The following is a 25393-nucleotide window of genomic DNA, read 5'->3' as shown; positions in this document are numbered from 1 at the left end:
ACATTTTTGTAATTAAAAACTATTTATTTGGTTACTAATGAACTTCTATTGACATGGAAGCCAAGAGGTGTATGTAGGATATCCCGACGTTTCTATCCCAAAATAACCTGGCTAGATTTAGGTGCAGTGTATCTTAATTGGGGAGCTATAGCTGACTCAGTGTGTAAAATATATTGAGAAAGAAAATGCCAGCCATTCTTTAAGTTGTTGCAATCCAGGACAGTAGTATATTCCCAACAAAGTTTCTCTAAAATGGGCATGGGTTTATTATACCCCTCCATTTAGTGAGAAATGCTGGGAATTAGAATCCAACACTATCTGGATGACCTAATGCATATCCATGTTCTTGTGTTTGAGATATGGTGATGGTGATGATGATGACGACGATGATCCTTACCATGCAGAATAGGGTTAGTTACCTATTACCCATACCCAGACAGATACAGAGAGCTGAATTCAAAGAGTTGAGTAGTTACAGCTGAATTCCATGTGGATCAGGTTTGGAATCCATGGTATTGATTGTTTTTGGACTGCAGAGTTCCAGAATCCCATGACTAGCAAGGTCATTGACTATCGTATGTTGACTGGTGGGTTTCAGATGTTGTAGTTTAAAAAAAGAAGTAAATGTCCCAAGATCTGCAACAAGGTCTGGGGCCAGGCTTTAGCACAGCTGATAAATCACCAGGAATGAGAAGATCAACCAACTGAAAGGTTGTCAGTTCGAAGCCCTGGGTCGGTGTGAGCTCCTGACTGTCAGCCCAGATTACTACTTACCTAAGCAGTTCAAAACAGCTGAAGTTGTAAGTAGAGAAATTAGATACCGCTAAAACAAGCGGGGAGGTATTTTACGGCACCATAAAGAAAAAGATCAGAAAATGCCCGGTGACCAAAAGGAAGGAGGAAGTCCTGATGGCTCTTTGTCATAGAGCAGTGGTTCTCAACCTTTCTAACACCGTGACCCCTAAATATGCTTCCTCGTGTTGTGGTGAGCCCCAACCATAAAATTATTTTCGTTGCTCCTTTATAACTGTAATTTTGCTACTGTTACGAATCGTAATGTAAATATGTGATGTGCAGGATGTGTTTTCATTGTTACAAATTCAACATACTTAAAGCATTGTGATTAATCAGAAAAAATATGTGTGGGGGAGTATGGAAAACAGATGATGAGATTTGCAGTACCTTGAACCGATTCAGCTCTGACTTCCACAGACCACTGAGACCTCCACACAGAACTCCCATGTCAAACAAAAAATACTGGAGGGGTTTGGGAGGAATTGACAGTGATTTAGGGGAGATGTAGTTCACCTACATCTGGAGAGCATTGTGAACCCAAACAACTATGGATCTGGACCAAACATGGCACAAATACTCAATATGCCCGAATTTGAACACTGGTGGAGTTTGGGGAAAATAGATCCTGACATTTGGGAGTTGCAGTTGCCTGGATGTATAGTTCACCTGCCATCAAAGAGCACTCTGAACTTCAACAACAATTGAATTGAACTAAACTTGGCATAAAAGGCTCCCATGACCAACAGAAAATACTGGAGACATTTGGGGAAAATAGACCCTAACATTTGGGAGTTGCAGTTGCTTGGATGTATAGTTCACCTGCCATCAAAGAGCATTCTGAACTTCACCAACAATTGAATTGAACTAAACTTGGCATACAAGACTCCCATGACCAACAAAAAATACTGGAGACATTTGGGGAAAATAGACCCTAACATTTGGGAGTTGCAGTTGCTTGGGAATATAGTTCCCCTGTCATTAAAGAACATTCAGAACTCCGACAATCATGGAATTGATCCAAACCTGGCATACAGAACTCCCATGACCAACATAAAATATTGGAGAAGTTTGGGGGAAATATACATACTTTGACATTTGGGAGTTGCTGTTGCTTGGTGCATTCTGGAGTCTGGGCCCAGATCCAGCAGGGAAGCTCATGCCTCTGGCAAGCCCGGCAGGCGGTAAGAGCCGGGCACAGGAGGATCCCCCACGCGGCCTGGCCTTACACGGAACCTCTTGCTGCCGGCCGGCAGGAGAGCGATAGAGGCGAGGGAGGCCTCACGCAAGGCAGGGCCATGCGCGAAGCGGCCCTCGCCTGACCGCGAGGCCGGCGGGAGCACAATCGAGGCGAAGGAAGCCTCGCACAAGGCAGGGCCACGCGCGAAGTGGCCCTCGCCTGACCCACGTTCCTGCCAGACGGTGGGAGCGCAATCGAGGCGAGGGAGGCCTCGTGCGAAGCGGCCCTCGCCTGACTTGCGTCCCTGCCGGCCGGTGGAGGAGCTGACAAAGTGGAGGAGCTGACCTGGAAAGCCGGCATCCATTTGGAGGAGGGGGAGGGGGCAGGGCCAACCGAGGTGCCTTCGCAACCCCCAGAAAATGGGCCAGCAACCCCCCCTGGGGGTCGTGACCCCCAGTTTGAGAACCACTGTCATAGAGGATGGAGCAACAGCACCCCCCTGTGGCTGGATTCAAGCACAACCTCCCAAGGCACCAAAAAACTGGATGTCGACACAGAATACCTCCTTTCTGTTCTGTCTGTCTTTGTCCTGTCTATCTCCTTGGGAAGATAGGGCGGAATATAAATAAAATGTTGTTGTTGTTGTTATTAAGGTCTGGAAGCCATGAATCCCTACGAGGAGTGGCTGAGGTATGCTTAGCCTGGAGAAGAAAAGGTTAAGAGTGGGCATGACAGCCATGTTGAAATGTTTGAAAGGCTGTTACCTTGAATAGGGAGCCAGCTTGTTTTCTCCTGCTCCAAAAACTAAGACTTGGAGCAATGGATTCAAACTCGAGAAAAAGAGAATCCACCTAAACTTTAGGTAGAACTTCCTGGTTGTAATTGTGTTTGAGATTGGAATAGAATGCTGCCTCTGAGTCTGGTGGCGTCTCTTCCTCTGGCAATGTTTAAACAGAGGCTAAATGATCATCTTTTGGGAGTGCTTTGATTATGTCTTTCTGTCGGTAGCAATGGGGTTGGACTGGATCCCTTGGGGGTCTCTCCCAATTCTAGGATTCAGTAACTATCTGGCCTGGCAAACAATTCTTATTAATCCCCGTTTTTACCGATCTGTCTGAGCCTGACCGCTGTTTCTCTTCTGTTTTTTGTGCCAATCCGCTTTCATCTTGCATTCTCAGAAAAAGAAAGAGAAGAAGGACAAAGACCGGGAAAATGCCCAGGAGAAAAGCGCCCTTGCCCTACGCAAACGCCAGTCTGTGCCTTCGGGCCAGACTCGAAAGCTGCACACGCCGGAGAGCAGGTAAAAGACATGAGGCAAACAAGAGATGCTTTCTGTTGCCCCATCCTGGCTTGGGATCTTGGACCACCCCTTCGAGTCAGTCTCTCAAGCAGAAAATTCTGAATACTGTCAGCCCTCCACATTCACTGGAGTTTAGGGCAAATCTATGGTCCATTTCTGCTATCAAATCGCACTCGAGGAACTACAGATGCTTAGAAAAGTGTTTTCTCTAGGAATCTCTCCATCCACCAGTGTGATTCTGTGGTCTGTTTCTGGCAGAAGTCACCCTGGAGAACCTAGACTTTCCTAGAGGGAACATATTAATCAAATTGGTAAATAATTAAACCTGCACAAGTTAAACCCGCAAATGTGAAGGGCTGACTATACCTCATGACATTACACATCCTAGGATGTCTTAGACGGGAGCCAAGACAATTAAAACTACTATAATTACACATTGTGCGTTCGTCCTAGCAATTACATTTAAAACATAGACTGCACACAGATTCCAGAATATTTTATGAACCATTGTTTGTACAGTTGGCCCTCCATGCGCACAGATTTAACCATCCATGGCTTGAATGTGTGTGTGTGTGCATCCAAAAGGTAAGCACTGATTTTGGCATTTTATATAAGTAATATAATAGAAGTCTGACTTGGCCACGGTGGTCCACACTCTGGTTACATCCCGTATAGACTACTGCAACGCGCTCTACATGGGGTTGCCTCTGAAGACTGTCTGGAAGCTTCAAATGGTCCAACGGACGGCAGCCAGATCGTTAACAGGAGCGGCGCTCAGGGAGCATACAACTCCCCTGCTGTGCCAGCTCCACTGGCTGCCAGTCTGCTACCGAGCACAATTCAAAGTGCTGGCTTTAGCCTATAAAGCTCTAAACGGTTCTGGCCCAATTTACCTGTCTGAATGCATCTCCCCTTATGAACCGTCTAGGACTTTAAGATCATCCGGGGAGGCCCTGTTCTCGATCCCACCTTCATCACAAGTACATTTGGCAGGGACGAGAAACAGGGCCTTCTCTGTGATGGCCCCTCGGCTATGGAACACCCTCCCTAAGATTAGATCGGCTCCCTCACTCTTAACATTTTGGAGACAAGTTAAGACATGGTTATATGAGCAAGGGTTTACGAATGCAGAGTAACTGATATAGGAAATGGAATCACTTGAGAATGGAATTTGGACAACGTTTTTAACTAGGGGACGCCAATGATGTGATTTTATTGTTTCTATTGTGGTTTTATATTGTTATATTCTTTCAATGCTTAATCTGTATTTTGCTATCATGTGTACTGACTTGTAAAGCGGTTTGGGTTGCCGCTTGGCTGAGAAAGGCGGTATAGAAGTATAGTAAATAAATAAATAATACTATTTTACTGCAACCCCCTGGTGGTGCAGTTCAGCTGAGCTGCCAAACTGGCTGACTGAAAGGTTGACAGTTCGAATCGGTGGAGCGGGGTGAGCTTTTGCTGTTAGCCCCAGCTTCTGCCAGCCTAGCAGTTCGAAAACATGCAAATGTGAGTAGATCAATAGGTACCGCTCCAGCAGGAAGGTAATTCTGCTCCATGCAATCATGCCAGCCACATGACATTGGAGGTATCTACGGACAACGCCAGCTCTTCGACTTAGAAATGGAGATAAGCACCAATCCCCAGAGTCGGACATGACTAGACTTAACGTCAGGGGAAACCTTTACCTTTACCTTATTTTACTATGTTATCTATATAAATAGAAATGTAATGTTTGTTTGTGGGATTAACGTAACTTAGAAACCACTTGACGAATTGACTCCAAATTTGGACATAATACACCTTATCCAGCCAATGAGTGACCATCACTCATAAAAACACTGAAAAACAAAACAGAAGAGACTGAAAAAATCAACAAACAAAAATATATTACAACGCATGCGCATATATACACAAACTCACATATAAACATATATACACACACATAACACATATACACAGACTGGGCCACAGCAGCGCATAGCAGGGGACGGCTGGTTAGATATAATAAGACTTGAGCATCCATAAATTTTGGTACTTTTAGAAGATACTGGAACCAAATTCAAGTGGATGCCAATGACTTAATTGGATTATTGGTGACCTTGTCACCAATTCCATCCCTCCAGCCGTTTGGGCCCCCAGCTTCCAGTAATGAGAGAGCAAAACATAATTCATTCAAATGAGAGAGCAAAATATAAACCTTGAGTAAATGGCTATTCCACTATAGCAAAGTGGATCGCTGTTAGAGCATAGCAGCATTATAGCATATTGCGTCTCTTCCTCAGAGTAACATATTGCTTCTCCAAACTGTAGTCTAAAATCCATACAGTTATACCCATACAGTTATACCCCACCGGGTGTGGCCCAAACATGCTGGCTGACCTACGTTTCCAGCTGCACATCATAAAGTTTTTCTTTAACACACACTTGATCCTGCTACAACTTACTGTAACATTCTTGACCATTGAAAAAGCTGGCTAAGACTTCTGAAAACTGGGGGCCAAAACATCTGGAGGGCCAAAGTTTGGAGATGCCTGGGTAAGCCAGTCAGGTCCAGCCAATCTCATGTTTATATCTGTGTTTGTGTTCCCTGATAGCCCTGGCCCCAAGCCCAGGCCATCATCTCCAGCCATTGCCAAGCAGCGCCCATCCTCGCCGAGCATGGGTCCCAGTTCTCCACATCGGCCGGGTCTGATCCGCAGCGCCCAGTCCTCGCCAAAGGCGCGGCCCCGCAAGGATCATGACAACCAGCCCAAAGTCCGCAAGGATGAGCAGAAGGAGCGGAGGACGGCCTCCCCGGCCCCAGCCGAGACCCCCAAGGTTACAGTGAGCAGCGAAACTGTACCAGGTAGGACCTTAAGGGCTAGGGTGGTGGGAATCTTGGGTTATGTGCCGAGAAGGAAGTGATCTCTAATAAGCCACAAAATAGAAAAGATTTCACATCCTGCAATGCCATTCTGAAAGTGAGGTCCACATGAAGTGTGGTTGCTTTCTCCTCGTCTTCGTGAGGTGACCCAGTGTTTGCTTGGGGTTCTCCAGACACTGCCAGACCCTCCAGCGCAGCCAGCCCAGTGCCAGCATCTCAGCCCACAACTCCTGGGAAGCCCATGGCGGGCACCACGGACCGAGAGGAAGCTGCGCGGCTCCTGGCTGAGAAACGGCGCCAGGCACGGGAGCAGAGGGAGCGGGAAGAGCAAGAGCGCCGGGAGCAGGAGGAGCAAATGCGGTGAGTCCTTGGAAGAAGAGCTTGGCTAGACCGGACATGGGCAAACTTCGGCTCTCCAGGTGTTTTGGACTTCATCTCCCACAATTTTGTGGGAGGTGAAGTCCAAAACACCTGCAGGGTCGAAGTTGGCCCATACCTGGGATAGACCTGCTTTAAGCTGAGCATGTTTCTAACCTTGTGGCATTTGTTACATTCAATTGGTATGTTTGGTTTGAGAGCATTTGTGACTGGAAAATAGGGTGTAAACCAGGGGTCCCCAAACTTTTGAAACGGGGCCAGATTACTGTCGCTCAGACCGTTGGAGGGCCGAACTATAGTTTTTTAAAAAAACGATGACCAAATTCCTATGCACACTGCACATATCTTATTTTGCTACTGTTACGAATTGTAATGTAAATATCTGATATGCAGGATGTATTTTTATTGTTACAATCTGAACATAAAGCATAGTGATTAATCACAAAAAATATGTAATTATACATTGTTAAATATTTATTTTAATTACAAATAAATGAAATTTTGATTTCAAGCATGTCACAGTCTTAATATAAAGCAGGGAATCCGTGAATATGTTTACTGATCAACCTATCGGCCGAACTCCCATCACCAACAAAAAATACTGGAGAGGCTTGAGGAAAATAGACTTTGGCATTTGGGAGTTGCTGGGATGAATAGTTCCCCTGCCAACCAAGAGCATTCTTAACCCAAACAGTGAAATTGAACCAAATTCAACTTACAGTGAGAACAAACCTACATAACTTGTTTGTAACTTGGGGACTGCCTGTACAAGTTGGGTCACAAGGGTAACAGATACTAATGTACAGAAGAATAATACCTGGCAAAGTCAATGAAAGATTAAATGTCTCTGATCTTGAATGTTAAACAGGGCCAGTTCTGGTTAGTATTTGGATGGGAAGCCACAAATGAATAGCAGGTGCTCTATTTCAGAGAAAGAAACTGACAAAACATTTTTTTAGTATTTCCTCTCAAAGAAAACCCTATTAAATTCATGGGGCCGCCATAAATAAAAGGAGACCTGTACACACACCCAACCATGGTCTGCTGAAAGCAATATAGGAATACATAGAAAAAGATAGCTTTAGCATTTCTGAAGATAAAATAGTTCCAATGAAAATGAAGAAAAAAATCTATTTTCTGTCATTTTGAAAGTGGTTTTTGGAATATGTAAGCATGAGTCCCCTTTCGGGGGAAGAAGGGCGGGGTATAAATATAGGAAATAAATAAATAAATTTTCATTTCAAAGTTTAAAAGGGGCAGCACGAGGCAGGTAAGGGGAGAGGAGGGAAGGGATGGAAAAACAGGGATGGGAGGAACAGGGTGAGGGGAAGGCAAACTGGAATACACTTTAATGGAATTCTTAACTAATCAACTCTGCAAAAAGTCAAAACCGTGAATGCGGGCAATTATAGACCTTTCCCTTCGTTCCCATTCCACCACCACCTCCGTTGTCTTCTTGTTCCCAGTGGGAGAGTCCTGTCTGTGTTGGGCTGAAACAAGTTGAGTAACAGTGACATTTGTTCCCTGGCAGGCGCCTGGCCGAAGAGCGGGCCCAACAAGAAGCCAAAGAACGCCTCCAGCAACAAGCCGAACTGGCCAGGTTGGAAGAAGAGCGGCGGCAGCAGCAGGAGGAGAAAGCGCGAGAGGAGGAGCGCGAGGCCCAGGAGCGGGCACAGGCCGAGCAGGAAGAGCAGGAGCGACTGCAGAAGCAGGTTTGTTTGGGAGAGGGGATATAACATTGTGAAGTTTTACTAGAAGCAGGGACGGCTCGTCCATTACGCGAAATAAGTGGTCACAGAACACTTTTTTTTGCCAGGGGCGCAGAGGCGCCTCTGTAAATGCCCCTCGACCGCCACTTGAGGAGCGCCCCCTCAGCTCACAACAGCCCGGGGGGAGCCTCGGCTTTCTTGCCTCGCTGCTGGGCGATCCTCTTCCCAAAGGGGCCGGGCCCTTGAGCCCCGCCTAGCCCCTCTCGTTCCTGCTCCACCCAGCCACCGGGTGCGCGAGCAGAGCCGGCACTCAATCGGTCTCCGCGTTCGATCCCTTCCCCATGACCGGCTCCCTTTCCCGATCCCCCGGCGCTCCACTCGCCTCCTCTCCTCTCCCCAATCTGCGGGTGGGCCAAGGGGCGGAGTCGCCGCGCCTGGCCCGCTTCGGGTCCAGAGGCATGTCTGAAGACCCCAGCGTGCGCACCAAAAGTCGCCTCTTCTCCTGACTTTCTCTTCAGCCATTGGGACCAAGAGAGAGAGAGAGAGAGAACCCCTCCGGCTGGAGGTATCTCCCACCTCCGCTCCCTCCTTTGTTTTTGCGCCTACCTTCAGGAAAGGTGGGCATCTCCACCTCTGTCTCTCTCTGTCTCTGTCTCTCTCTCTCTCTCTCTCTCTCTCTCTCTCTCTCTCTTGGTCCCAATGGCTGAGGAGAAAGTCAGGAGAAGAGGTGACTTTTGGTGCACACGCCAGGGTCTTCAGGCACACCTCCGGACCCAAAGCAGGCCAGGCAAGGGAGCAAGTGCGGCAAGTGTAGTTACTGGGATGTATAGTTCACCTACAATCAAAGAGCATTCTGAACACCACCAATGATGGAATTGAACCAAATATGGCACACAGAACTCCCACGACGAACAGAAAATATATATCAATGATTGGTTGGGGGGGGGGGGGCGCCAAAATACTGTTTGCTTACTGCTGAAAATTACCTAGGGCCGCCTCTGACTAGGAGTGATCCTTTATAGCCTCCAGCATCTCACAGATGAGAACCGTGGGCAAACATTACCAGAGCGTGATCAAGATGGCAAAAGATATTATGGGAAAAACCAGGGAAGCAAGTAGAGGTTATTTTGCAAAAGCAATTCATCGTCCTAAGAGAATTAATTGTCCAACAGCTCCCATGAGTCCATAATATTGAGCCATGGTGTTCAGTGTGCTGTCAAATGCATTGGTTCTAAACTATAGATGGGGAAACACTGCCATCTACTAATGGGAACCCAATGTTGATCTCTTGGATGGAAATTATTGTGTCTGAAGTCTCAGAAGTCATTCTAGAACAGTGGTTCTCAACCTTTCTAATGCTGCGACCCCTTAATAAAGTTCCTCATATTGTGGTGACCCCCAACCATAAAATTATTTTTGTTGACCCTTCATAACAGTCATTTTGCTACTGTTATGAATCGTAATGTAAATATCTGATATGCAGGATGTATTTTCATGCACTGGACCAAATTTGGCACAAATACTTGATACGCCCAAATTTGAATACTGGTGAGGTTGGAGGGAAATTGATTTTGTCATTTGTGAGTTGTAGTTGCTGGGATTTGTAGTTAACCTACAGTCAAAGAGAATTCTGAACTCCACCAACAATGGAATAGAACCAATCTTGGCATACGGAACTCCCATGACCAACGGAAAATACTGGAAGGGTTTGGTGGCCATTGACCTTGAGTTTGGGAGTTGTAGTTCACCTACATCCAAAAAGCACTCTGGATTCAAACAATGATGGATCTGGGTCAAACTTGGCACAAATACTCAATATGCCCAAATGTGAACACGGGTGGAGTTTGGGGAAAATAGACCTGGATATTTATGAGTTGTAGTTGCTGTGATTGATAGTTCACCTACAATCAAAGAGCATTCTGAACTCCACCAACAATAGAATTGGCCAAACTTCCTTCCCACACAGAATCCCTATGACCAACAGAAAATACTCTGTTTTCTGATGGTCTTTGGCAACCCCTCTGACACCCCCTTGCAACCCCCCCCCCCCCCGGGGCCCCAACCCCCAGGTTGAAAAACACTGTTCTAGAAGGAAGGGCATGCACCCACCTATGCCTAGCTGTCTTAATACTACACACCTGGCCCTACAATACTGGGGCAGGGAATGCATTCAAAGAGCAATACATGATTTGTTTCTTCTTGACTGCAGAGGGAGGAGGCAGAGGCCCGCGCACGCGAGGAAGCGGAGCGCCAGCGGGTGGAACGCGAGAAACATTTCCAGCGCGAAGAGCAAGAACGGCTGGAGCGGAAGAAGGTAAGCAGGCCCTTTAAGGCAGAGGAAACATGTACAGACGGTTGCTTTGCATGCTGGCTTGGCAATGTTGTAAGGAAGACAATAGATAGATGATAAGAAGAAAGAGAAAACAAAAAAGCAGATGGATGGATGGATGGATAGATAGATAGATAGATAGATAGGATGGAGGATGGATAAATGAGAAGAAAGAGAAATCCAAGTAAGCAGGTAGGTAGGTAGGTAGGTTGGAGGATGAATATATCGGTAGGTAGGTAGGTAGGTAGGTAGGTAGGTAGATGGAGGGGGGTGTAGCAATAGGATACGTGGCAGGAATGGATGGATAGAGAGAGAGAGAGAGAGAGAGATGGATGGATAGATGGATGGATGGATGTCATGGAGGTAAGATCAGCCTCCTCGCTGATGGTATTCCGAAGAAGACTAAAAACTTGGATGTTCAAGCAGGCATTTGGCTAATTCGGTGCAATGAATGTGTTGATTACGGATTGGTAATATGGATGATGCAATTGGACCACGATTTTAGTTAGGAGATGTATTGGATTGTGATTTCGTGTAATATTGTGTATTATGTTTTTTATGGTTTTAATTGTATACTGTGCACTGTATATTTTGTTGTAAACTGCGTTGAGTCGCCAATTAGGCTGAGAAACGGCGGTATACAAGGACAGTAAATAAATAAATAAATAAATGTCAGGAAATAACCATAAAGTATGATCCTCATATTTGTGGGGGATACACTGATATAATTATTTTAGTAGTAGTAGTAGTAGTAGTAGTAGTAGTAATAGTTTAGTATCCCACTTTATCTCTCTAATAAAGAGACTCAAACTAGCTCACAATAAAACCAGAACAAACCCCATTGAAACCCTATTGAACTGAATGACTTCCACTGGAAGTTACCATAACTTCCCTGGAGAAATTTCCTCGAAAGATGTCCTCTTTTGGAATTGCTAGGTCCTCCAACACAACTCTATGCTTAACTTCTTGCAGAAGCATGCGGCAGAATTGACAGGATGAGCTAGAAAATTCCTAGAAATGGCATAGTTGTCTGCATACCTGATTTTTGTGTATCTTATCTATGGGTTGTTGTAGGTTTTTTTCGGGCTATATGGCCATGTTCTAGAGGCATTCTCTCCTGATGTTTCACCTGCATCTATGGCAAGCACCCTCAGAGGTAGTGAGGTCTGTTGGAACTAGGAAAATGGGTTTATATATCTGTGGAATGACCAGGGTAAGACAAAGAACTCTTGTCTGCTGGAGCTAGGTGTGAATGTTTCAACTGACCACCTTGATTAGCATTTAATGGCCTGGCAGTGCCTGTAGCAATCTTTTGTTGAGAGGTAATTAGATGTCCCTGATTGTTTTTCCTCTGTTGTAATTTTAGAGTTTTTTTAAATACTGGTAGCCCGATTTTGTTCATTTTCATGGTTTCCTCCTTTCTGTTGAAATTGTCCACATGCTTGTGGATTTCAATGGCTTCTCTGTGTAGTCTGACATGGTGGTTGTTGGAGTGCTCCAGCATTTCTGTGTTCTCAAATAATATGCTGTGTCCAGGTTGGTTCATCAGATGCTCTGCTATGGCTGACTTCTCTCGTTGAAGAAGTCTGCAGTGCCTTTCATGTTCCTTGATTCGTGTTTGGGCAATGCTGCGTTTGATGGTCCCTATGTAGACTATGTATCTTATCTATCTTTTGTCTTTCCATCAATTCATACTCTGGACTAGTGTTTCTCGAACTGTGCTCCTTCAGGTGTTTTGGACTTTAACTTCCAAGAATCCCAGCCAGCTTAGCAGCTGTTAGGAATTGTGGGAGTTGAAGTCCAAAACATCTGGGGGAGCACAGTTTGAGAAACACTATTCTAGACAAATACAGAAGTAACGAATACAAAAATACCGTTATGTCTTTTTTTTTAAATATATTTTTTATTTAGAATATATTGCTCATAGAAGAGCTGACAGAAAAGAGAGGAGTGGTAGGGGTAGAGAGAGATAGGAAAGGGCGGTAAGGTGTATATGGGAAGGGTGGGTACATACAATATTTCCCTTCAAGTTAGAAATATAGTAATTTGTCGGTATGGATTACATTACATTTTAAAGGATGAGGAAGGGGCGGGAGGAAGGGGGGGAGAAGGAAAGAAAGAGGGGGGGGAGTGAAGTCGCTACTACCATCTTATCCACCACCATAGTCCTACCCCCGTCCAAGTGCCTTTAAAAATACTTCCAGGAGTTCCTGGGCAGATAATTGAATAATGGGTAATATTTTCGCCCATTGTGATATTTTTAGACTTATTCACCGGCGTCTTACTGATGCTCCTTTGAGTTTCTTTACTGTATAGTACTGATATAAATTTCTTTATTCAGCCCTTTGATATATTCTATAAAATTTGTCCAGTTAGTCTTGGGTGGTTTCGATATACTCTGGGATATTTTTTGAGTTAGTGTGTCCATATTCATTATATCCCATACTTTTAATAGCCATTGTTCCACCGTGTGGGTTTCTTTAGATTTCCAGATTCTGGCTATCACTATTCTTGCAGCTGTGGTGAAATAAAAGAACAATCTGAATTTTTGTCTTTGATGGACTCTATGATTCCCAGTAGCATTGCCTCTGGTTTTAATTCTATTTTTTCCTTTAATATTAGTTCTATTATTTTGTTGATCTTGTGCCAGAAACTTTTGATCTTACTACACTTCCACCACATGTGGATATAATTTCCTTTGTGTTTTCCACATTTCCAGAAAGTGTCTTTCATTTTCCCTTTGCTAAACTTAGATAACTTGTCAGGCGTGAGGTACCATCTATAGAAGGCCTTATACCAATACTGTTATGTCTTGATTTGGCAGAGGAATGAATGGTTGGTGTGATTTCAGGTAGCATCCAGACTTCCCATTCTGTTCAATACGGTTCAAGTTATTTATTATTTTTCATAAGCCTGATATCTCATATGTTATGGAGCCAGACAGATCAGGGAGGCGCCTTCAAGACTCTATAGTTATAAACTGTCAAAATGATGTTCATTATTCATTGCCAATACAGCTGTCTCTCCACATTTGTGGGTGGACTTTTGAGAACACATATCCTGCATTCATGTCTAAATATTGAAGCCCAGCTTTGCTAAGGCTGGCAAAATGGCAGTGTGTGAAACCCATTGTCCTGAAGCCCCTTTCCCGTTTCCTTTCCCTGCAGCGGCTGGAGGAGATCATGAAGAGAACACGGAAAGCAGACGGGGCCGATGCCAAGGTGCGGAGTCCTTTTGTCCTTTTCCCCAGACAGTTTGATTGGCAAACCACTCCTGGCTAGACCTGATAGGTTTCAGTCCCAAATATAAACATTGCAGATATCAGTTCCTCATTATTCATTAATTAACACAATTAATTCAGTGTACCCACTTAGCTCCTGTGCATTTCTGAGGGTCATGCAGGTGAGATGCAAACATCTCAGTCTCACATTCTGCAAAATGAACAACTTATTATAGAATCACAGACTTGTAAGAGACTCCGGGTCCATCTACTGCAGTGTTTCTCATCCTGGGGGTTGTGAGGGAGTGTCAGAGGGGTCAGAAATTTGGCCGCCGATCCAATTCCGAGCACAATTCAAACTGCTGGTCTTGACCTATAAAACCCTATACGGCTCTGGTCCAGCGTACCTGTCCAAACGTATCTCCTTCTACGTCCCACCTTGGAGCTTAAGATCTTCTGGGGAGGCCCTGCTCTCGGCCCCGCCTTAGTCTCAAACACATTTGGTGGGGACAAGGGACAGGGCCTTCTTGGTGGTAGCCCCCCGCCTGTGGAATTCGCTTCCCGGGGAAATTAGGTCATCGTCATCCCTCCTCACCTTTAGAAAAAAGGTAAAAACGTGGTTGTGGGACCAGGCCTTCGGGCAATTAGGCTAAAGGACAATTGATAATGTTTGACTATGGCTTGAAAATGGATTTGGATAAGTTAAGCAGAGTAATCATTAGTATATGGCTAGATAAATAGCCACCAGACTGACAATAGCTAAATGGATCGTAAGTATAAGCCGCCTTGAGTCCCCCTAGGGCAGTGGTTCTCAACCTGCGGGGTCGGGACCCCTGGGGGGGTCATGAGGGGGTTTCAGAGGGGTCGCCAAAGACCATCCAAAAACATAGTATTTTCTGTTGGTCATGGGGGTTCTGTGTGGGAAGTTTGGCCCAATTCTAACATTGGTGGGGTTCAGAATGGTCTTTAATAATAGATTAACTATTAATCCCAGCAACTAAAACTCCCAAATGTCAAGATCTATTTTCCCCAAATTCCACCCAAACTCCACCAGTGTTATCATTTGGGCATACTGAGCATTCGTGCCAAGTTTGGTCCATATCCACCATTGTTTGAGTCCACAGTGCTCTCTGGATGTAGGTGAACTACAATTCCAAAACTCAAGGTCAATGCCCACCAAAAGCTTCCAATGTTTTCTCTTGGTCAGAGGTGTTCTGTGTGCCAAGATTGGTTCAATTCCATTGTTGGTGGAGTTCAGAATGCTCTTTGATTGTAGGTGAACTATAAATCTCAGCAACTATAACTCCCAAATGACAAAAGCAATCCCCCTAACTCCACCAAATTTGGGTGTATCGGGTATTTGTGCCAAATTTGGTCCAGTGCATGAAAATATATCCTGTATTTCGGATATTTACATTATTTATTTATTTCAATTACTTATACCCCGCCCTTCTCACCCCCGAGGAGGGACTCAGGGCGGCTTACAAACAATGGCACAATTCGATGCCTGAATCAATAAACAAACAATACCTAAAAACGATTTAAACAGTTAACAAGTTAAAAACATTAGTACATAATAAAATAGCAAAACAATCTCATGCTCAGTGTTCAGAGTTCCGTATATCCATTCCATTCCATTCGCCCATGTTTATCATCAGATCTTCCCTTAGCTGCCAGAATGTCCAAAAGCTTGGTCCCATATCCAGGTCTTCAGTTTTTTCCTGAACGCCAAAAGGGAGGTTGCTGATCTAATCTCCCTGGAGAGTGAGTTCCACAGGTGAGGGGCCACCACTGAGAAGGCCCTGCTTCTCGTCCCCGCCAACCTCACTTGTGATAGTGGCGGAGTCGAGAGCAGGGCCTCCCCAGACGATCTTAAATTTCGAGATGGGATGTAGAGGGAGATCCGTTCGGACAAATACACTGGGCCGGAACCGTATAGGGTTTTGTAGGTTAAAACCAGCACTTTGAATTGTGCTCGGAATTGAATCGGCAGTAGCAAAACAGTAGCAAAATTACAGTTATGAGGTAGCAACGAAAATAATTTTATGGTTGGGGGGTCACCACAACATGAGGAACTGTAATAAGAATCGTGGTATTACGTAGGTTGAGAACAACTGATCTAGTCCAACCCCTTCCACTCTGGAACAGCTCAGGAAGTTCTTCATGTTTAGGTGCAATTTATTCATGTTTAGGTGTAATTTCTTTTCTTGCAGTTTGAACCCATTGCCCCATGAAGTCCTAGACCAGAGTTTCTCAACCTGGGGATCAGGACTCCTGGGGGTAGGGGTCGCGAGGAGGTTTCAGATGGGTTTCCAAAGAGCATCAGAAAACACATATTTCTGATGGTCTTCCCTTTGGCAGAGAAGGCTGAAGATCTCTCCGCCTGTCCTTCTTTTTTGGAACCAACTGGTGAAACCTCCGAGCAGCCGGCCTCTCAGCCAAGGGGAGGGCTGTTTCTGAGACTCCAAACCGGGAGTGGAGAGCAGGCATTTGTAGGTTAACTATAAATCCCAGCAACTACAACTCTCAAATGACAAAATCCCAACCCAATCAGTATTCAAATTTCGGCGTATCAGCTATTTGTGCCAAATTTGGTCCATATCCACCATTGTTTGGGTTCACAGTGCTCTCTGATTGTACATCTCCCCAAATCCCTCCAGTATTTACTGTTGGTCATGGGGATTCTGTGTGGGAAATCCCAGCAACTACAACTCCCAAATGACAAAATCATTTTTGTTGTTTTTGCAGAAGAAAGAAGACAAGACACTTGTGAATGGGAAGGAAGGGAAACAAGAAGCTGAAACGGGTACAGGTGAGAATCACCTCAGTTGCAACTGGGACTCAGGTACCACAGAAAGGCAAGATTGCAGGCTATTCTGCGTTCAGGGATGAAGTCACAAAGTCTTGTTCACAAGAAAGTCTCCTCTCTCTTTCCTGAAGTCAGACATTGTTTTCACCAGGTTGCATTTGGGCAAAATCGGTAACTAACTCCAATTTTCTTAAAATGGGGAGGGATGGACATGTTTGGCATCCTTTCAATGGCTCCCTACCCCCACCACCACCCATCTACCTTTGGTTCAGCATTTCAGAAAAGCCTCCAAAAAGTGGGAACCTACTTAAATCTAGCTTTACCATTTATACCAAGTGTTGTCTACTAAACCACATTACATATCACTGCCTTCCACCAGCTAGTGCAATGTTAACTGCAGGATACCCCATCAGAGGTAGGACTGTAACTTCCCCAAATCCTAGGTGGCAAAGCCAATACTGAGGAGTGATGGGAACTGCAATGCACAAATATTTGTTGGTGGCTCCTCCTGCTCCTGCTTGTGTTGCTTCCTACTCTTGAATTGCCAACTTTGGATTGCAAAAACGTCCCCTCCGTTTTTCAAAAATCAAAACGCATGTCTCCAATCAACCTTAGAGTGTAGTCAAAATGACATAAAGTTAAGGAAGAACATGCAAGCTAGAAGAAGATGCAGCAGTTTGCTTTTGTCTAAGCTGACCGGGAAAGGCAGTATTTATTTACATGTATGTATTTATTTGTTTGTTTGTTTGTTTGTTTATAGTATTTATATTCCATCCTCACCCCAAAGGGGACTCAGGGCTGGTGACAATGCACACATACAAAGCAAACATTCAATGGCGTTTTAGAAATACAAGATAGACAGACAGAGGTATTTCGACATTGTTCCAACTTTGGCGCCTGGAGGTTATACTCAATTCCAATGTTGTCGCTGCATCGCTGTGACGACGAGCCTTTTTTGATTATAGAAATTCCCTCCTTGTTCTTTTGTGGTGTCGTAAAATACCTCCCTGCTAAAGCAGTGCCTAATTTCTCTATTCAGCTGTTTTTGAACTGCTTAGGTGAACAGTGAGCTTAAGCTGATGGTCGGGTGCTCAATCTGACTCGGGCTTTGAACTTGCCACCTTCTGGTTGGCAGTAATCTATTGCTGCTGGCGATTAACCAGCTGTGCTACAGCCTGGCCCTCTCTCCATCATCTCCTCTTTCATCCCGCTTTAATTATTATTATTTATTTATTTACAGTATGTGTATACCGCTTTTCTCACCTTGAAGGGGACTCAAAGCGGTTTCCACATAAGTAATGGCAAAATTCAATGCCAGCACAAACAATTACAATTATACAATTACAGTTAGACATAAATCGAATTAAAATATATCCATAAACAGTAGAACAATCATTAAAACATTAAAAATTGAGTTTGAAGTACTTTAAACTTAGTTTACATCAACTGAAGTAAGTTGAAAACAAAGATGGAAAGTGGGGAGAGGAAACTCGGGTGTTTTTAAGCAACTGAGAAAGTGGGACAACAGAGGAACAATTGGCACTCTTAGGCATGCAAGAACCACAAGAGAAGCTTCCGTGATATTTTTTTTTGCAATAATTTTTTATTGAAGGTATATAATAACAAGGAAAGTGAGTGAACATAGTAAGTTGGATAGGAAAGTGGGAAAAGGAAGAGGAGACAGGGAAAGAAAAAATAAAATAATAATAATAATAAAGTTGGGTTGTTGTAGGTTTTTCCGGGCTATATGGCCATGTTCTAGAGCAGGCATGGGGAACCTTTGGCCCTCCAGATGTGGTGGACTTCAACTCCCACAATTCCTTGAGGCTCGGCATTCGCCCCAAAGGCTTACCTTGGCCCAACGAGGTTTGTTTGGCTCTTTTTTCATGGAGGACGGGCAGCAAAGGGGGAGAGACGAGCGTAACGTAGCTGTGCAGATGGCGAGGAAGGATGCGGAGGCCACAGACTGGCCTCGGAGGGAGAGAGCGGGCGGAAACCCCTGCGGGCAACGCGCCTCCTCCTCGTCACTCAGCCGGCGTCGTTGCTAGGGAGGGGGTCCATGCGGGGCGGTTGCTAAGGGCCGAAGCGGCGAGGAGGCGCGTTGCCCACAGGGGTTTCCGCCCGCTCTCTCCCTCCGAGGCCAGTCTGTGGGCTCCGCATCCTTCCTCGCCATCTGCACAGCTACGTTACGCTCGTCTCTCCCCCTTTGCTGCCCGTCCTCCATGAAAAAGAGCCAAACAAACCTCGTTGGGCCAAGGTAAGCCTTTGGGGCGAATGCCGAGCCTCAAGGAATTGTGGGAGTTGAAGTCCACCACACCTGGAGGGCCAAAGGTTCCCGACCCCTGTTCTAGAGGCATTTTCTCCTGACGTTTCGCCTGCACCTATGGCAAGAATCCTCAGAGGTAGTGAGGTCTGTTGGAAGTAGGAAAAAGGGTTTATATATCTGTGGAATGACCAGGGTGGGACAAAGGACTTTTGTCTGCTGGAGCTAGGTGTGAATGTTTCAACTGACCACCATGATTAGCATTTAATGGCTTGGAAGTGCCTGGGGGGAATCTTTTGTTGAGAGTGATTTGATGTGCCTGATTGTTTGAAAATGCCTCTAGAACATGGCCATATAGCCCGGAAAAACCTACAACAACCCAGTGATTCTGGCCATGAAAGCCTTCGACAATACAATAATAAAGTTAATTACATACATATAGAGTCCATTCTATGTTTGCAGTTTGACTTCCTACTACATGTTGGTGATGTTGTCCAAAAGTAAATTTATACTGTATTTAATGTTGGGGGGTTTTTTTCAAGAATTTTCTCCACTGAACCAATCTTAATTGTTGTTTTTGTTCCTAAACAGCAATTTTTTTATATCAGAAGTTTTCAACCCAGGTTATCCTTAGCCTTTATATTTTCTTTTCTAAGATATTCTTTAACCATTGTTCAGTCTATTTGTGGTTTACTTCTTTGTTGGTATGTTGTCATTATATTGGTTAATCTGTCCATATTCATCATCTCCATTAATTTCAAGAACCATTGATCCATCGGGGAGATTTCTTCATTTCTCCAAAACCTTGCTTAGTTGGAAAGGATTCTTATCTTATCCTTAATTGCTCCTTTTCCTGTGTTTTGCAGGAGGAGAAAAACGCCCTGGAAGCCTCCCAAAGGAAGAAGAACTGCCTGAGATGCAGGCTTCAAGTCCAGCAGGTCACAAAGGCACGGCTCCAGAGGGGACGCAACACAGGTATTGCTCAAAGCTGCTCAAATCTGTGCTGATCCCTCCATTGGGATAGATAATGGATGGAGTGACATGGGAATAATCTCTTTGCAGTCATGGGAAAAATCAGAAAAGGAGTAGGGGAAGGAATTTGCATGGGTTGACTTACTTAGTTACTTAGGCGATCCCTCGTTTTCCGAGGAGGATTGTCTTCCAATATTCTTGTGGGTCCGTATGTGGCTGTGGAGCCCTATTCTTGCTCTGCATCTTCTTTCGCAGTGAGGGAATTGGTTTCCAGGTGGAAGGCGATCTCGGTCGGGGTTGGCTTGACGCGCCTTTCTCTTGGCACATTTCTCTCTTTCACCCTCCATTCGTGCCTCTTCAAATTCTGCAGCACTGCTGGTCACAGCTGACGTCCAGCTGGAGCGCTCAAGGGCCAGGCCTTTCCAGCTCTCAGTGTCTATGCCAGAGTTTTTAAGGTTGGCTTTGAGCCCATCTTTAAATCTCTTTTCCTGTCCACCAACATTCCGTTTTCCGTTCTTGAGTTCAAAGTAGAGCAACTGCTTTGGGAGACGGTGGTCAGGCATCCGGACAGCATGGCTGGTCCAGCGGAGTTGATGGCGGAGGACCATCACTTCAGTGCTGGTGGTCTTTGCTTCTTCCAGCACGCTGACGTTTGTCCGCCTGTTTTCCCAAGAGATTTGCAAGATTTTCCGGAGGCAGCGCTGATAGAATCGTTTCAGGAGTTGCATGTGATGTCTGTAGACAGTCCATGTCTCACAGTCATATAGCAGGGTTGGGAGGACAATAGCTTTATAGAGAAGCTCCTTGGTATCCAAGTAAGATCCAAGTAAGGTGGCCTTTTGCAGTTGACAGATTGTGATTTTGTCGATGTTTATTGTTTCCAAATGCCGGCTGAGATCTTTTGGCACAGCCCCCAGTGTGCCGATGACCACTGGGACCACCTGTGCTGGTTTATGCCAGAGCCTTTGCAGTTCGATTTTGAGGTCTTGATAGTGGCTGAGTTTTTCCTGTTGTTTTTCCTCAATGCGGCTGTCACCTGGTATGGCGACATCAATAATCCAGACTACTACTACTTATTATTATTATTATTATTATTATTATTATTATTCAGTTCTTGTGGGTTTTTTCGGGCTATATGGCCATGTTCTAGAGGCATTTCTCCTGACGTTTCGCCTGCATCTATGGCAAGCATCCTCAGAGGTGAGGTCTGCTGGACCATTTCCATTTCCAGCAGACCTCACCTCTGAGGATGCTTGCCATAGATGCAGGCGAAACGTCAGGAGAAATGCCTCTAGAACATGGCCATATAGCCCGAAAAAACCCACAGGAACTGAGTGATTCCAGCCATGAAAGCCTTCGACAATACATTATTATTATTATCTGAAACACAACAAGATGAGTCCACAGTAAACAAAATTACTTTGCTGGCTGTTGTATTGGATCACACGTTGGACACTTCCCAAGTGTCTAGGACTGTGTGATGTATCGGCGAATAATGTGTGCAGATCGCAGTAAGGTGGCCTTATGCAGCTGGCACATGCTAATTTTATCAGCACCAATTGTCTTTAAGTGCAAGCCAAGGTCTTTAGGCACTGCACCCAGTGTGCCGATCACCACTGAGACCACCTTGACTGGCTTGTGCCAGAGTCTTTGCAATTCAATCTTTAAATCCTATTATTATTATTATTATCATCATCATCATCATCATCATTATTACTTCAGTCTGCGAAAGATAAGGGGGTTGGACTGGATGGTCCTTGTGATTTATTCCATTCCTGTGCTGCCCATTGTAGTTTCTTCCAACTCTATGATTCATTCTCTCAGTTAGTCTCCAAGGTGCTACAAGATCCTTTTGCAATTCTGACCCACAAGCTATCCCAGTTCTGTGTTTTAATTCTGCCTTCTCTCTACCGCAGCTCTCCCGCCACCTCCGCTCTGTCCCTGGTGAACGGCCTGCAATCAGCCAAGCATGAGAATGGCTTCTCTTCCCCCAAGGAGACCAGTGGGCGGGAGCACTCCACAAGCCCCGGGCTGGGCATGGCTGGTGAGCCTATCTTGCCTTTTGCCAACAAGGAACCTTTCCTCACCAAGGCTGTGGCAAAGGCACCACAGATTACAGGTAAGACAAACCTGTGCACACCCCCCCCCCTTGTCCATGGGATAGCAAGGCTTGGATCTCCATGAGCTGCTCATCTACCTGGAAAAGTCATGGGGCTTATGATGACACCTCTGTCTCACACAAGCGCAGATTCAGAAGCAGAAAGGAACTACATTTTCACCTGTGAAAATGTACCTCTGCTATCAGGCGTTTATTGAATTATGAGAGGCAGGCTATTTGGGATGATGTGTGAGGGATTTGGGGGGCACTGTGTAGTAGCCCTAAACGGTTCTGGCCCGACCTATCTGTCCGAACACATCACCCCCTATGAACCAGTTAGGACATTAAGATCGTCCGGGGAGGCCCTGCTCTCGATCCCGCCAGCCTCACAAGCACTCCTGGCGGGGACGAGAGACAGGGCCTTCTCAGTGGTGGCCCCTCCGCTGTGGAACGCCCTTCCCGCAGATATTAGATTGGCCCCCTCCCTGCTGGCGTTCAGGAGAAGAGTGAAGACCTGGCTCTTTGAACAGGCGTTTAATTAAGCAGTGCAATTAATTGAGTGATCATGGAACATGGAATAATGGACAAGGAGATCGGATTATGACTTTGCTGATGAGACGTGATGGATTAGTTATACGGATGTATTGATGTTATATTGATTATTGATGTATTGTTATATTGATGTAGTTGCTTTGGTTACTGTTTTAAATGCTAATGTTGTGCACTTTGTATACTGATTGGTTGTAAACCGCTCGGAGTCGCCTACGGGCTGTGAGAGAGCGGTATACAAATGAAGTAAATAAATAAATAAATAGTTTTTTAAAGTGTAATTTTAAGTCATTATCATCATCATCGGAGCCCCTGGTGGCGCAGTGGGTTAAAGCACTGAGCTGCTGAGCTTGTTGATCGAAAGGTCGCAGGTTCGATTCCGGGGAGCGGCGTGAGCTTCCGCTGTCAGCCCTAGCTTCTGCCAACCTAGCAGTTCGAAAACATGCAAATGTGAGTAGATCAATAGGTACCGCTCCGGCGGGAAGGTAACGGCGCTCCATGCAGTCATGCCGGCCACATGACCTTGGAGGTGTCTATGGACAACGCTGGCTCTTCGGCTTAGAAATGGAAATGAGCACCACACCCCAGAGTCAGACATGACTGGACTTAATGTCAGGGGACTACCTTTACCTTTACCTTTATCATCATCATCATCATCATACATTTAATTTGTACCAGAAGCGACTTTGGAGACCCCTCTAACACCCCCTCCCAACCCCCAGGTTGGCAGGGAGCATACAACGCCCTTGTTGTCCCAGCTCCACTGGCTGCCAATTTGCTACCGGACCCAATTCAAGGTGCTGGTTTTGGCCTACAAAGCCCTAAACGGTTCCGGCCCAAAATACCTTTCGGACCGCATCTTGGCCTACGAGCCCATGAGGACCTTGAGATCGTCTGGGGAGGCCCTTCTCTCGATCCCGCCTGCTTCACAGGCACGGCTGGCAGGGACGAGGGAAAGGGCCTTCTCGGTGGTGGCCCCCCGGCTGTGGAACACTCTCCCTGCAGACATCAGACAGACATCCCTCATGTCATGTCCATCCCAGACAGACATCCCTCATGTCCTTTCGAAAAAGCCTTAAGACGTGGCTGTTCGAGAGGGCATTTAATTAAGTGCTACAACAATGTGGTAAAGAAGACTGGAATGGAACAAGGAATACGAGACTGGTTATGATTCCACTATGAGACGAAGCGGATTTTTAGTGTAGTCTGTGGTTGTTGTATAGTTTATATGTTGTTGTAATTGGCTTCTTTGTAATTGTCTTTTATGTGTATTGTACACCGCCATGAGTCGCCCTAATGGGCTGAGAATGGCGGTTAATAAGTGCATCAAATAAATAAATAAATAAATAAATGCTGCTCCAGATGATGGTGCTGATGATGGTGACATTGGGTTGATGTAAGTTTTCCGGGCTGTATGGCCATGTTCGAGAAGCATTCTCTCCTGCCGTTTCGCCCATGGCGTCCTCAGAGGTTGAGGAGTCCGATGATGTTGTTGTTGTTCTCCAGATGTTCCTGAACACACAGGAAAAACAATAAGCCAATGTTTATTTGGAGGAAGGAGGCACGCCTTCCAGTCTCTGATCTCCCCTTTCTCTTATTTCCTCCTTGTAGAGGTTCTCTAAGCCTTGACGCCACGTTCCTCCTCCTCCTCTTCCTCCTCCCTGTAAAAGAGATGCCACGACGTGCCAACTCCAGGCTAGCTGTAACCAGAAGATGATGACGACTCCTCCACTCCCTGCACTGCGTGGACCGAGGACCCCGCAGGAAGCCAGGCAGGGAGTGGCCCAGCCCCACAGACTCTCTCGTTCTTTTACTGTTCTCGTTTTATGGCGGCGGCGGTTATTTTTTTAATATGCACCTTATCAGACTGACCTCTCCCCCACCACCCTCGCCCATAGCTCATCCCACGAGGCTATATAATCGCATAGCTATTTAACTGGCTGGGTACAAAGGATGTGAATAGTGTATATAAACCTCAGTGTTAGCGGATGAGATGCCACCAGCGGACACAGCGGTGGCGCCGCTCGTCTCCCCTCCCCATCCCACATGTGTTTGCGGGAAATGCCTTTGGGGTCCTTGTCTATTGGAGGAGGGCTCGGCAAGGGAGGATGGGGCCCTTGTGCCCGTTTGGGGGTCTGTGTGCGAGCGTGTGTGTCCGTTATCACCAATGGGAAGCATCTAGATCTCTAATTTAATCTCCCACGGTTGGTCCCAAGCCGGGATACCTGCATAATTTGTATGCGTGTGTGTTTGTGTGTGTGTGCGTGCGAGAGAGAAAGTATTTGTGTTTGTGTGCAGAGGCACACACCTGGTTAGCCACTCAACAACTGCCGTTGTCCAACACACTGTGCTTTTTGGGGGTTTCGGCTGTTTCTGTATGTATGCGTGTGCGATGGCTGGGACCGCCTTGAGCTCGGTGTCATTGTAACAGTATTATGCATCTGAACAACCTTTTGTGGACAATAAAGTGGAGAAACGACAAAGGACTGTTCTTTTCCTTTGGGACGAATATCTGAAGATTGCATTGGGTTTTGTGGGAATGGAATAATTGAGGAACTTCGTCCTTCCCTTAAACCAGTGGTTCTCAACCTTCCTATTGCCACGACCCCTTAGTAGAGTTCCTCATGTTGGGGGGACCCCCAACTATCAAATCATTTTCATTGCTACTTCATAACTGTCTTTTTGCGACAGATATCAATTGTAATGCAAATATCTGATGTATTTTCATTTACTGGACCCAATTTGGCACAAATACTCAATACACACAAGTTTGAATACTGGTGGAATGGGAGGGGGGTGTTGAATTTGTCATTTGGGAGTTATAGTTCCTGGGATTTATAGTTCACCTACAATCAAAGAGCCTTCTGAACTCCACCAATGATGGAATTGAACCAAACTTGGCACACAGAACTCCCATGACCAACAGAA

General features: G+C 45.6%; 1 protein-coding gene across 3 annotated transcripts in view; it reads left to right on the top strand.

Annotated features, from left to right (window-relative positions):
• The window catches only part of MAP7D1 (MAP7 domain containing 1), a 162145-nt gene extending 137197 nt beyond the window's left edge, over window positions 1-24948 (top strand). For all 3 annotated transcript variants that reach the window (XM_060784576.2, XM_060784577.2, XM_060784574.2), the window contains 10 exons: window positions 3151-3272; window positions 5870-6120; window positions 6312-6498; window positions 8048-8228; window positions 10435-10539; window positions 13722-13775; window positions 16523-16586; window positions 19713-19821; window positions 21735-21937; window positions 24077-24948. In XM_060784576.2, coding sequence (XP_060640559.2) covers window positions 3151-3272; window positions 5870-6120; window positions 6312-6498; window positions 8048-8228; window positions 10435-10539; window positions 13722-13775; window positions 16523-16586; window positions 19713-19821; window positions 21735-21937; window positions 24077-24087 — 1287 coding nt within the window. In that variant the 3' untranslated portion in view covers window positions 24088-24948. The remainder of the gene's footprint in view (window positions 1-3150; window positions 3273-5869; window positions 6121-6311; window positions 6499-8047; window positions 8229-10434; window positions 10540-13721; window positions 13776-16522; window positions 16587-19712; window positions 19822-21734; window positions 21938-24076) is intronic.
• Window positions 24949-25393: the final 445 nt, after the last annotated feature.

Source organism: Anolis sagrei, chromosome X, assembly GCF_037176765.1.
Source record: "Anolis sagrei isolate rAnoSag1 chromosome X, rAnoSag1.mat, whole genome shotgun sequence".
NCBI lineage: Eukaryota > Metazoa > Chordata > Lepidosauria > Squamata > Dactyloidae > Anolis > Anolis sagrei.
Note: the sequence above shows the minus strand (reverse complement) of the source record. Positions and strands in the feature narration are given on the sequence as shown.